We start from the raw sequence: 14,651 nt of genomic DNA, 5'->3' as shown, positions 1-14,651 counted from the left end.
TTGGCGCACGATAATAACTGGACAACAATCAGATAAGAATGTAATTAACAATAATATAGTTGTGATGGAGGGTGTAGTAGTGTTTTTGGTGGAGGTCTATGAAGAACAGACTCTTATTGTTTTGAAGTTGGACTAAAGGAAATTGTCAAAATATATTAGAAAATCAAAATGTCCATTGATTACCAGAAAGTTTGAGCGATGCTGGAAACGATATTTCATACAAGAAATATCCCTCTTTTTGCAGAGCAAGTTTTGGAAACGTCCAGCTTGTATGCTGCAAGACGATGACTGTAAGATCCAGCTTTTATAAAAGTTATTATGTTTTTGCTAAGTGATGATCGTTGCAATTTTTTCAGTCTAAAGAAAGTCTTTGAGGAAATCAAAGATTAAAGTTTCCATTAAGACACATGGAATTATTCATAAGACGATACTCTAGCGTATCGTATTTTGAAAGGAATGTATCGACCCTGCAGTAATGCTATTTCCATCCAGGTACAGACGCGTTGCTGACGGAGGTATTTCTCCTGGAACTTCATCAAACAGTTTTCCCTCACATAGGACCGAAATCACTGATCTATCACTACTTATAAAACACATGCACTTCTCGGCCTGACACACATTTTATGTACTGGAGCCATATGGGGTCCTCTATGAGTGATCTGTCTCTTTTTCTTTGACACGTCTGGAACTAGACTTGTACGGGGATGTTAACGAAGTGTCAGTCTCAGTCATTTATTCCTTGGCAAGGCCGCTTGGCCGTTCTTATGGTCACTGATACCGACCACACAACTACTTTTCACGCACACGGTGAGACAGTCAACCCACAACCAAACAACCTCAGTAAGTCTCTGCCTCGGAGGAAAGACGATATACATGGGTGTGACAGGAGGTCATTATCTGGGCAAAAATGTCACGAACTCAATCCAGATTAAAGTTAGATCAGCCGGAACAGATTATGAGTCGGGTTTTATCGGAAGAGGGACGGGGTCAAGAAACGTTACTTCCACCCCCAATAATCCCACCGTTTTTCTAAGTAAATCATGTTTCTGGGACTACGTGCATTTAGACGTAAATACTTCATGAACTTTCTGGAGAGTTGACCCTCATCTGGGAATCATTTTTGCGTGTCAAGTTACTGTACAGCCTTTGCTTTTAAAACTATTTCTCCGTTGATGCTTTTTCTTTACACTGGAAAGTGTATGTTTGTGACCAGTTTGGGAATTGCATTTTAATTCGCATTCGAATTTTTTGGATTCTAAAAGATTAATTCTTTCCTCTGGAAATATTTGAGTGCTCATACAGAATTATTGGACAAAGACATTTATTTTAATTGTATTTTGAATTTCAAATACCGGAATAGCATTGACTGTGGAATAAAAAAGTACTGTAGACGAAACAACACCATACTGATTACATTATACGTCATCGCCTTCCATTTTGTATTATTCGTCGGGACTCGAACTTGAATTTATTAGAACGTTTCATTATTAGGACTTCTAAAATTCAATTCTTGGATTATTCTTGGATTATTTTTTTTGATTTTGATTATTAAAACCGTAAGTTCTTATTTTTCAAACCGTGTTGTTTTCACTTTTTCTTTTGTTACTGTTTATTTGAGCTTAAACATAGTTACATAAGACTATATAATCTTAAAGTAGGAAAGTGGAATTACATATATCAGTTGTTAATGGAAGTAAGAGTGTTTCTTATTACACTGGTCAACAGTGAAATCATTACTGACTTGAAAAGGCCCTAATCTGTAGTATTTTGGTGTGCCGAACACGAATATAACCGTGAAAAATTTGTATTGGCTCTCGTTTTGAAGATATTCATATACCTCATTTTCTATGTTTCACTGTGTAAATTTCTCCAGTAGGACTGCAGCAACATCCGGAATAATGATGTAACATTGCATAATACCATCATGCTCACATCATCCACAGTTGATTGCATCATTTTCTGATGCAATGCAATACTAATGCCATGCGGCTGCTGAAGTAAGTTGACGTTAGCAGTGTACTATACATGTGTAGGCCTATTATACTAATGCCAGGCGGCTGCTGAAGCTGACGTAAGCAGTGTACTATATAAAGCCCAATCAGATAGGTTCAGCATTTAAAATATTTTAGACGTTGTGCGAGACAGTTCAAGCTACTGTTACATAAAACTTATTATTTTATCCATTTACGTACAATAAAGAACAGTAATGCCTCGAAAGTGTGTTAATACCGCGGACAATTTTTGCTATATTTGTGGGGAAGTGACATTTGCCAACCAGAAGAAAAGTATCAATTCTCAAGTGAAGAAGGCATATCATCTTTACTTCGGATGCAAGGTTGGTGACCAAGAAAAGCCTTGGGCTCCGCATATATGCTGTGCTACATGTACAACACAGCTTTCACAGTGGTTGAATTGCAAAAGGTCATCAATGCCGTTTGCAGTCCCAATGGTGTGGAGAGAGCCAAGCAACCACCTAAATGACTGTTACTTCTGCTTGGTTCCTCCTCTTTCCGGCGGAATAACGAAGCGAAAGAAGTCGAGAATAGTCTACCCAAACATTCCGTCTGCATTGAGACCAGTTCCACATGGTGAGGGACTTCCTATTCCAGAACCTCCAGCAGAATATTCTCTTGATTCATCTGACGAAGACAAAGGTGAGTCGACCTGTTCTTCTCCTGGTCCATCAGCATGCAGTGATCCAGATTTTCACTGTGGTGCATCATCAACCCCACACAGAATAACACAGGAAGAACTAAATGACCTGATTCGTGATTTGGACTTATTAAAGAACAAGGCAGAATTGCTAGGATCAAGACTCCAACAATGGAATCTTCTAGAAGAAGATGTCACAATTACTGCATATCGAAAGCGCCACCAGCAATTGGAGCCTTTCTTCAGAAAGGAAAGTAATCTGATATTCTGTTCCGATATTGAGGGCCTCATGAATGCTTTAAAAATCACTCATGACCCACAAGAATGGAGACTATTTGTGGACTCTTCGAAACTGAGTCTCAAGGCTGTGCTTTTGCACAATGGAAACATTCTTCCATCTATTCCAGTAGCGTATGCTGTCCACATGAAAGAGACATACGATAACTTAAGGCAGCTACTGAATTCCATTGAGTATAACAAGTACAGCTGGCACCTCTGTGGTGATTTGAAGGTAGTTGCCCTTTTAATGGGACTGCAGCAAGGATATACAAAATACATGTGTTTCTTATGCGAGTGGGATAGCCGAGCAAGGGAAATGCACTACATGAGGAAGGAATGGACTCACAGGCAGAATGTAGCCATTGGAGAGAAGAATATCCAACACCCAGCTCTGGTTGAGGCTCAGAAAATCTTGCTACCACCCCTTCACATCAAACTAGGTTTGATGAAGAACTTCGTGAAAGCCATTGACCGGACTTTGCCAGCATTCCGATACCTGCATGAAAAATTCCCTCGACTCAGCGAAGCAAAGATTAAAGAGGGAGTTTTTGTGGGTCCTCAGATTCGAGAGCTTTTCAAAGATGACTGGTTCAACAACTTGCTGGAAGGTGACGCGAAACAAGCATGGAATGCTTTTCGCCTAGTTTCTACAAACTTCCTCGGAAATGTTAGGGCAGAAAACTATAAGGAACTAGTAGAAGACATGTTGATGAAGTATAAGAAACTTGGCTGCAATATGTCTCTAAAGATTCACTTCCTTCATTCCCATTTGGATTTCTTTCCTAGCAACTGTGGTATTGTTAGTGATGAACACGGCGAACGTTTTCATCAACATATCGCAACAATGGAACAAAGATACCAGGGAAAATGGTCCACTACAATGCTGGCTGACTACTGCTGGACACTCCTCAGAGATGCTCCCGAACAGCTGTACAAGAGACAGGCGAAGAAATCTAAGATGTAGTCAATGACTTGATTTTTTATAGGTAGGCTATTACAGTTGACCTTTTACTATTGGAATGCATTTCGTTATGTAAACATTAATTTCTTGCAGATTACAAAAAAACTAGAGCCAATTTTGCAATTTGACTGTCATATTCGTGTTCAGCACATAAAAATTGATAAGAATTGACTAATTTTATTTCAGTAACATGACTTTTGTAAAAATTTGTTGTCCAGTGTTATAGCTCCCTCTTTCGAAAACATGTACAATTTCTGTAATACGTCTTGTATCTGGAGTGCCCTTCACACTCACCTCAATCAATAGTCTTTAAATCAACAAATACGCTTGAAAACATTGTGCATGTTGTTGTTGGTTGGGAGGACGATAGTTAATTCTGCTGATTGACCTGTCCATTACTGAAAATAGAACCCTGAATATCAATGATTTCAGTACATCTTTGAACAGGTAGATATCGGTAATGGGACCTACATTTGTGAAGTAGAGATGCCATGAAATCAGATATCGGGGAGAACGTTTACACCTTGCTTCCACTCGTAAGCCACACAAAACACTGCAAACGTATTAAATATATCCAAAACAGAAAATAGAGTATGTGTTTATATTGAATTATGCATATAGTTTGTATTGTATGAGGCATTATTTACAGAGGTGCGGATGTTACGAATCTATACTCTTAAAAAAGGTAACAGAAAAGAATGAAAGACAACAAGCTTTGTAAAATTTAACAAATATATTTATTTCCCTAGAAAACAAAGTGAAAATTAGAAAATACAAAAACGGTTTGCGAATTAAATCCCAAAATAATCCAAGAATTACAGACACAAGTCATAGTAATTTAAAGTCCTGAATACAATTCAGTAACACTCAAGAAAAAATCCAAAACTGAATTCCATGATGTGTCTGTTGTAGCTATTAAAGTGTTGATGTGTCAACAATGTTTTCTTGAATCAATGAAATATAATTCCAGCTTAGAATATACTATAAATTTCAGTGGATTTATCCATCCACTACAAGGAGTCCAAACCAAAACAATTGTTCAGAACATATAATATAATTTTAAAATGCTAGATGTTAAAGCACGGATGACCATGTCCTCACACCAACAATAGTATATAGATCTCTATTTGACCTCAGGTGGTCACAATTATATTTTTCTGTAAAATAAATTATCTAATGGAAACTATAAGGATGCAAATTTCTGTCGATCTATGAGGAACACATTAATTTGGGCCAGAGAACAATTAATAAGGTTTATGGGGACAGATGCTTTTTAAACCGTTATACGGCAATGATTTATAATTTCTTTGTCGAGAGATGAAATGATTGTTAATTAAGCCTTCGTTTATTTAGCTGTCCGATACACTAGAAAGGGAAGGTTGTTTTTTATTTTTTGCAACGGTGTTACTGGTTGTGGTGTTGTGAGGATGTACATTCTTACATGGTGTCCGCTTTGTTTAGCAATCGTTATCTAGAGGGTGATCGCAGTACATGATATACATGGTGGTCAGTATCTGGATATGGAAATAAAGGCCGAAAGAACAACCGATAGAGAGGAAGCTACTCCATGTTTTCTCACACACCCACACTGGCTGAGAATAACACTCGAAACCATGCAGACAGAGGTGAGAAGTCAATGAGCTGTAAAGGAGAGCGCAATAGACCACTCGGTCATCTGGTGTACCTGGTTTAGGGTATAGTATAATCAATAGACGTGAAAGCAAAGTATTATATGGCGTATTTGTGGTATCACATCTAACGCATTAAGTCTGCCTAAAGGCATTTTTCTGTGTGACTAATATTTGAGAAGAACATTTTTGATTCACAAGGAGAATACGCTGTTATCCATCCAGTACTTGAAGTTTTACGTATCTATAATATGGATTGGCTCATATATTGTAGTTGTTCCTTTGGTTATAATGCCAATTTATACCATATGATAGGCTACATGTGAAGCATTTCGGATCTCTGTCATGGTTGAGGAATGTTAAGACACGAACAGACATTGACTGTACATTGAATGCACCTCATTGTTTATAAGATGTTCAATTGTCAAAGGCAGGTACTAATCTTTTGCGATTGGAAGATATTCTACAACAGCTGAATGCTCAAATAAAGCCATTTAGACTGTTCTACAACAAACCTATTGTTGATGAGCATGACATATTTCAATATTACAAATTGAATATGGCATATACTAGTAATTACGGTATTTTATATTAATGCAAATTCTACATGTTAATGCTTATTTGACAGTGAATAAAGATGCGTTATCTGAGTCCGCGTTTGTGTACCTGCTCTCGTGGAACCTCGGAAAGGGTACAATACGAAAATAACACACACACACGCTTTTTAAACAAGTCTTTTCTTTGACAAGGCAAGGTTTGAGTGTGTTCTGCTAAATCGTATAATAATGAGGCTATAAAATATCTTTCCATATGCGTAGCATTTTCCTGCCTTGTTTAGGTCTATAGTGTAACGTCTCTTAACGCTCAAGCCCATATTTCAAGATTGAGCTCATCGTGGGAAGGATGCGTCTAGTGTAAACCCCTTCAATGTTATATATGTTTCCAGATAAACTCACTGATACTTTGCATTGGACGCTTTTAAGGGTGTGGGTAGTGAACGGGGTAAGCGCCAAAGTCATAAATACTTTTTCAATTTAAACTAAATAACGCTGCTTGTATATGTTTACAAATTTAGCCTGTAAATATAAATCTTCGATATTTTGGTCAAGTAAGTACAAAGTCGATGGATCAGCTTTTTAACGACAGTTTCACATATCAATGATGTATATTGTGCACGAAGCAGACAGAGATTTCTCTGTACTAAACATAGTACATGACTACGTAAATAAGACCAGCCCTCAATAATGTTTAGCGTCTTAAAGCCGATCGAACAGGTAAACATTTGCTTTCATAGACATTTACCTGACCCTTCGGCGAGAGAGTATATTGACGTACAGGCCATTTGGAGTCATAGTATAGCAAAAACTATATAAGGTAACCTGGCTATTTTCCTTGTGTATTACTTGTATGTGTAAACATCATACGATTCGGCGTAGAATTGATAGATGAACGCGTAACACAGATTTCTGTTCTTGGCCAGAGAGAGTAGAAAACTACATACACGTCAAGGTATTTTTATTTTGAAATTTTATCTGGTAATGGCAGTTAATAGATCTAGTTTGCCGACTACCACGACTGGTGTATCAAATCTAACATTCTTTTGAGATCCAAAAGTTTGTCCAGAATTGTTATTGTATCTTAACTAATCTACTTTCAAATAGAAATTGATTTAAGTGGAATGTCTGCCAAGTCTAAAGCACGCATTGCTACAATAAAATTCAAACAGAAGTTGTGATGGCATTGATCCTCAAATATTTATCATAAATAATTCTTATTGTATAAATTGCTAACTTTTTAGCCTCTTTAAAAACTGGTGTAGTTCAACTTAAACGTGATATAAATAATGGGATAAAAATAAAAATTTAAATTAATAAAAGATCAGTTTATGTTTCGACTAGTTTGTACTAACGTACGTGGACTTATACGATTAACATATTCAAAATTCAAAGACGTCACCTGCTTGAGAGAGATGGAACAAATTCCACACGCTTAAACCGAGTACTTAGTTCACTACTAGTTGCTTTACGACATGAATAGAGTTATTTTTTGAGTTCAGTTCTCACTGATAACTGAAACTAAGCCATCAGTACTTCCCAGGATATGTAGTTTTTCATGTTTACATATACACGACATTATATGTGTACTGAAATAACTTTTTGAAAAATAATTACAAATAAATTCAGTTAATGAGAAAAAGAATATAGACCGATTCATGGAAGTGGCTTCGGGGAGCACCATGGGCAAAATAGTATCTGAAGATAAGGATTTTTATGTTACAAAAATTTTACCCGGTATGGTTATGTGAATGAAACCAATGGCTGACCCTATGTGGCCATGAAGTCTGCACAATAGTGACACTCTGGTGTCCTCAATTAATATCTGAGTGTGTGGCAAATTTAAATTAGCAGTATGAATGCCATAGGAGAACTGCGAAAGAGAGGTGGCGCAATATTTAGGCGGGAAATTCAGGATTTGGTTGGCACAGATCTTTCAAAGCCAGGCATCGTCCTTAGCAATAACACGTACATTGAAGGTAAGGCAGAATAGGTCAGTAATTTACAGAAGATGATACCCTAATACATTAACCGAACAGTAACCTGTTAATCGAGGTCTGAACAGCTCTTGCACAGAGTTTGAACTGGCAAGAATTGTATCCCTATAAAAGCTTGTTAAAAATCAAGTGAAACTTGCTAGGTACAACTGCGGATGCAACGATTGTTTCTCACAAGCAGTAGGAATAGGTCATTCCTATAAAGATATTGTCATATCCCACGCCATTGCATGCAGTAACCAGTCAGGCCAATCGTCAAGGTAACCCAAATGCGTAGTGTAAAACTTATGTATTTTGATCGTTTCAAATGCTTTAGACGAAAAAACGTTATAATATAGAACTATCAAGGGAAGAAAATAGTTCAATTCTTTGCGAGTGTTTGTAGGTATGCATAAAGTACATACAATTATTATTGTTATTATTCTGTATCACATTTTATAATAGTACATCAGGATTTAACACATATTCGGTTCACATTACATGGAGTGTGTGTAGTTTAATATATTTAATATCACAACTTGTTTACTTAACATCTTGTGTGATTCTGAATGATCCAAATAGCCACTTGTAATTTTGCGCAATATACGCTTTACTGATTGGCTGTGACCTTAAGAGGTTTCCTCGCAGAGCCTGTTGGAACCTGTTCTTTTCCACAATCAAAATCAACGATTTCAACAGCCATTTTTCGAATCGATTGCACACACGATACATTGGAAGCAAAAGGTACTTCTGTCCGAATATGATTACTTTTAGAGCGCTGGGGAGAAGATGGGCGGGTGCCGTAACATAGAGACAGCTCTGTGAAAAGCGTAGTTTTAAGTGTTAATTTATTACTAGAAATTAAACACGCCTCTGTTTAGGAACTATGTCTCCCACCTGACAGAATACTATTTAGATGCGTAGTATGTGCACCAAATAGAGAACTAATGGTTTTTATTTATTTATGCAATATCATGCAAAATAGACTCTTGATAAAATGTGTTCATTTCTTCATGTACTGTTCGAAAACAAATAATGCAAATGTCCGGTCACATAGGGGTTATTTCTGTATCCAGTAATCGTCGAGTCTCAAAAATATCCAAAAATTATAATGCTTAATAGTGGAATAAACATTCTGTAAGTTGAAACACTGCAAATAATATCATCGATATAGAGATTGGAGCTAAAGCAAGTTATTCGAAGTCAACTATGTGACAACACGGTATTTTCATGGTGTCTGATGATACTGTATGTGTTTTATATTTTATTGCGTTAGAAGTACAGATGCCCTTCGAATTATATTTTGAATGGATCTGCATGTTACTAGTTATATAACTGGTCATTATTAATTTAACTACATATGGGACTATTTTAGTTCGCGCAATATATTGGAACTAAAATTAAACTATGTGGGAAACAGAATCTCAAATAGGTAATAATTTAATATTCAATTAATTCAGCTGATTGAATAAGGTCCTGTTTTTGCGAGTCGATATTAATTAATTTTAAATTTGAGATCCTTTTCACCTGTATAGTATTTGGCTGCAACTGCGACAGCGGTATTACATTTTCTGAATTCATGTCGAAAGCATCATTTTAAAGAAAGACTGGAATAAGATATCGTATTCAGATTTTTAATTTGCAGAAATATTGTCTTCATCTTACTATGTAGTTTTCTCGCCGGTTGTCTCTAATATTCGAACCATTTAATCGATACGTTAATTGGAACAGATACACATTGTTCAGGCACACTTTGCCATCACAGATAAACACCGCTTATTTACAGACGATGGCTTAGTTTTAAAGGAATATCAGGGGACGAATTAAATATGAGAACATAATAGAACACATACGTATAGTTCCCATCCAGCATATATTTACATCAACAAGGAGAGGTGATAGCACCACACTTATATTTACTATGGAGTTTGCCATCATGTTTACAAAAGAGAAAGTGTAGGAAAAACAAATATTTTCAGGCTAACACCTAATCATATGCAAAGTGAGGAAGTAGCTCACATATGTATACATACCATGCAACATATCACCAGGGCTCCCGGGTTTCCGAGTGGTCTAAGGTGGTCATCTTTACAGATAACGTACATGTCTCACCCTTTTGTTCGCGTTGTTTCAATTGTGGGGCCCGGTATGTTAAGTAAGCTTGTCATTAGCTTCCCATGCGTCGATGGTTCTTCCCGGGGTTTTACCGGGTTCTTTCTCGATGACTTTTACTATCCACCATCGGTTAGAAAAACAAAGACAAACAGGTATAAAAAAGAACATTCCATCAATTGCACAAAACGAAACTAAAATATATACTATATGTTTTTTCCCCAATACACCACAGCACAAACAAACCTGGAAGGTATCTGACTTAACACTTACTATCTAACACACAATGATCTATATCAAAGGGTGGAGTAACATATTTTCATACATGCAAATATAACGACTTTCAACACGCATGACTTCATGCATAATCTCTTTTTCACACTGATTAAATCAGTACAATACACGCTTAGGATTTAAACATGAAAGATGGTTTTAATGATACAGGTAGAACAATACAAACACATGGTTAACTAAGCAATTCACATGAAAGATGAGCCATGGAACTTAATGTTGCTACCAGATTGTTTTTAATGTACGTGATTCGTATACATGTATATATATATATATATATATATATATATATATATATATATATATATATATATATATATATATATATATATATATATATATATATATATATATATATATAATGTGTTAATTATCTTCTTTGCAGGCATATAGTTGCTTTTGCATTCATGATGAATTGGACCATGACTTCAGTAAAATTGTTGTTCTTATGTGCAATTTTATCTGAACTGATTGCATTTTCTACTGGAAATCATGAGAACGTTTCAGCTTTGACTTTCACAGGAACAGTGCTTTCAGAAAGACCTTCCAATACAAGGGATACAACTGAATCCATCCATTACATACTACATCAAACTGCCGAGGTTCAAGCCAGTATGAAATCGCCGGCTTTAGAAACGAATTCAACTGAAGGGACAATCATGGCTACGCAGGAGGTTTCGATAAAGCCAAGATTAAAACCTGAACCGCCTTCACTATTTCCGGTATTGAGTACGATGCAACCAAACCTTTCTATCATACGAGAATCAACAAGGACGATTCAAAATGAGAATGAACCAAGTAACTACTTTTGCCCCCCAGAGTGTGATTGTTGGTTGAACGTAGTTCCCAGCCGCTACCTTAGTATCACCTGTAGTCTTCAGCACATCAATGAGATGACTAATTTCGACGTTTTCAACAGAACTGTATTATCCAGTACCCTAACACTTCTTTGCGATCCTCTCAGATTGATGAAAAGTAAATTGCATCCCTATATGTTCAGAGGACTTCATTCTTGCATTGCCCTTACTATTTTAGATTGTCAGTTTGATTATTTGCCGGAAAAAACGTTCTATGGCATGACAACTCTGAGAGAACTTAAAATATATAATGCTGCAGAAATAACTTTCCACACGGCTGCATTTGAAACGATACCATTTCTCGAGGAATTATCGATTATACAGAGCGGAATGTCTTCTGCACCATCTCTGTGCCGCCTGCACAATCTGCGGTTGGTCAATTTCACTGATAACAATATCGGAACATTGGATGAAACTGGTCTTTTATGTGATGCCCCTTTTAAAAACTTACAAGTAATTGACTTGTGCAAAAATAATCTTCGGAAAATAGTTATAAATATTTCTGATATTTCAGATAATCTGCTACATTTATCTGCATGCGATAACAAAATAGAACAGATCTTAGAGCACGCCTTTAGGGGATTATATTTTTTGTCATCGGTGGATATAGGAAATAATCTTATAGCATCATTATCCAGTTACATATTCCAGGACGTCAATGGGTTAGAAGTCTTGAACTTAAACAAGAACAGACTGACAAACGTTTCTTCTGGACTACTGAGCCATCTCCAAAATTTAACTGTTCTCGATTTATCTGATTTATCACTAAATATGCCCATCTTTAATGAGATAAAAAATCTGCACAATTTGCAAAAGCTGGTTCTGAAAAACAACTGTATTGAAAACATAAAGATGTCGTCCCTCAGCCACTTTTCACGGATGAAATATCTGGATATTTCCGACAACGACATCAGGATTTTAGCTCCGAATATATTTATGTCTCTACAAAATCTTGAAGAGCTACATATTTCTGGAAATGTAATCGAAACAATAAGTAAGGATGCGTTTAATGGACTATCAAAAGTGTTTTTTCTGGCTTTGCAACGTAATAAGATCCGTACCTTACACAGAGAGTGTCTTCAACCTCTCCTCGCATTGAGTGTTCTCAATCTATCTTATAATGCCATAGAAAAGCTACCATCGTTTCAAGGACTCCATAATCTGTTATATTTGGATCTGAGGCATAACAACATAAAGCTCCTTGATAATTCAACATTTGCGGGTACCAGTGGCATTGTAGTAATCAACCTGAACAACAACAGAATTAAAACTATCCGGGCAAGAACGGTTAAATATTTACGACGTCTGGAGAATCTTTACATTAAAAATAATGAAATAGATGATGTAGAATACGATGCATTCGGAGACACAACAATTAAATATCTGAATTTACGAAACAATAATATATCCGACATAAATTTTTTTCAACATAGTAATTTCGCAGGTCTTCGTAAGCTTGATCTCAGTTACAATAATATTAGACAGAATATTTCCTCTAATTTCTTTAGGACATTTCAAGGGATTGAACATTTATTTATTTCTAATAATAAAATTCAAGGGGTATATAGTGGTGCATTCGAATCCCTTCTTAATCTTCAGTCTCTAGATATTTCCTATAATGAGATAAGACACCTCGATGAAACTGCTCTGAAAACATCATCGATATTTACGACGATAAGTCTAACAGGAAACCCCTTCAATTGTGATTGTAACATGCAATGGATACAAAAATGGCAGTTGTATCCCAAATTAAATGATAAACATCTTATAGATCTGTCTACGATCACTTGCACAATATTCGATGGTACCAGTGATTCCTTGCTCTACAGAGATGCTATCGAAGATTTCCTTTGTCAGTATGAGCGTGAGTGTAACGCTTACAAATGTTCGTGCTGTAACTCAGATGCCTGTGCATGTTTGCACATCTGTCCCGATAAGTGTGCGTGCTTTCACAGAGTTGACGGATCAGTTAACTTGATCCGATGTGAAAGAAAAGGGTTTGATCAAGTTCCAGAAGAAATACCTCCGGCATCAACCCATCTCTACCTGGATGGAAATAATATATCTGTAGTGTCGATATATGATTTCCCAAAGATGTTACACCTCGAGTATCTTTCCATGAATGATTCAAATATACATGCGATACATGATTACACATTTGCGAAACTGTCACTAATGAAAACATTACATCTTAATGGAAACTCCATATCTACAATTTCCTCAAAAACTTTCTTTGGACTGAACAAGTTACAACGATTATCACTTAGCAAAAACAGAATAACGTTTATAGAATCTGGATCTTTCAGTCAGGTTCCTGAGATATACTATCTGGATTTGTCCAAAAACTTGCTCCACGAAGTAGAAGGATCTGTGTTGTACGAAATATCTTTTGCATCATCGCTCAATCTTTCTGGTAATCCATGGACTTGTGACTGTGAATTTATAAAACATTTTGTCAATTTTATGTATTCCAACGTTAAAAGATTAAAAGATTTTTCTGAATTGACGTGCACCACAAAAACTACTTCACCCACAAACACGACTATAAATTTGTCGGATACATTGCTGTTGGATTTGTGTCCAGTTATTAACGTGCGTCAAAGTAAGGAATTAACACATAACGTTATCATGGTGTCGATGCTAACGACTTTACTCGTGGCTGTCGTGATTGTAGTTATTTTTGTCTTTGCCATTTTCCGGAACCGCGATTTTCTGGAAGTTTGGATTTACGTGAAGTTCGGCTGGCGAATCTGTAATAAAGAAGAGGACCAAACAGATGCATACAAACCATATGATGCTTTTGTTTCCTACAGCAGTAAGGATGAATACTATGTGGTGCATGAGCTAGTTCCAGTTCTAGAAAATGATTTGAATTACAGACTCTGCGTTCATTATAGAGATTTCCCTGTCGGAGCAGCGATTGCAGACAACATTGTGTTTAGCATTGAGTCCAGTAAGCGTGTAATAATGGTATTATCAAATAATTTTGTCGAGAGCGATTGGTGCCATTACGAATTTCATATTGCTCATCAAAGGCTCCTAGCGGAAAAGAAAAACAGGATCATTATGATTCTTTTGGATAACATTGATAAATCAAAACTCGTCCCTGAATTGAAAGATTATATACAGACAAACACGTACGTACACCAGAACGATGCTTGGTTTTGGGAAAAGATCAAATATGCTATGCCTTAAGTAAAAACAAAACATGGATTAAAGTATTTGTACTATTGTCATTGTTTTTTATTGGTTCATCAGCAATTCGTCTTCTTCTTCTTCTTCTTCTTCTTATTATTATTATTATTATTATTTCAGATAAAAATATTTTATTGATACATCTA

The 14,651-nt window shown here is 36.2% G+C and overlaps 1 protein-coding gene and 1 pseudogene across 1 annotated transcript; one reads left to right on the top strand and one right to left on the bottom strand.

Moving 5' to 3' along the window:
- LOC149786268 (uncharacterized) overlaps positions 1-8,753 on the bottom strand; it is a 60,374-nt pseudogene extending 51,621 nt beyond the window's left edge.
- Positions 8,754-10,848: 2,095 nt separating this feature from the next.
- Positions 10,849-14,546, top strand: LOC149786267 (toll-like receptor 6). Its single transcript, XM_089978166.1, has one exon. It carries the CDS (start codon positions 10,861-10,863, stop codon positions 14,503-14,505), a length of 3,645 nt encoding a protein of 1,214 aa, XP_089834292.1. The 5' UTR covers positions 10,849-10,860; the 3' UTR covers positions 14,506-14,546.
- Positions 14,547-14,651: the final 105 nt, after the last annotated feature.

This window comes from Sinohyriopsis cumingii, chromosome 12 (genome assembly GCF_028554795.1).
Source record: "Sinohyriopsis cumingii isolate HCF-2022 chromosome 12, ASM2855479v2, whole genome shotgun sequence".
Taxonomy (NCBI): Eukaryota; Metazoa; Mollusca; class Bivalvia; order Unionida; family Unionidae; genus Sinohyriopsis; species Sinohyriopsis cumingii.
The sequence above is the reverse complement of the archived record's forward strand: the minus strand, read 5'-3'. Positions and strand labels throughout refer to the sequence as shown.

Coding starts and splice junctions, on each gene's coding strand:
- LOC149786267 (XM_089978166.1), top strand. CDS start 10,861: ATGATGAATTGGACCATGACTTCAGTAAAATTGTTGTTCTTATGTGCA.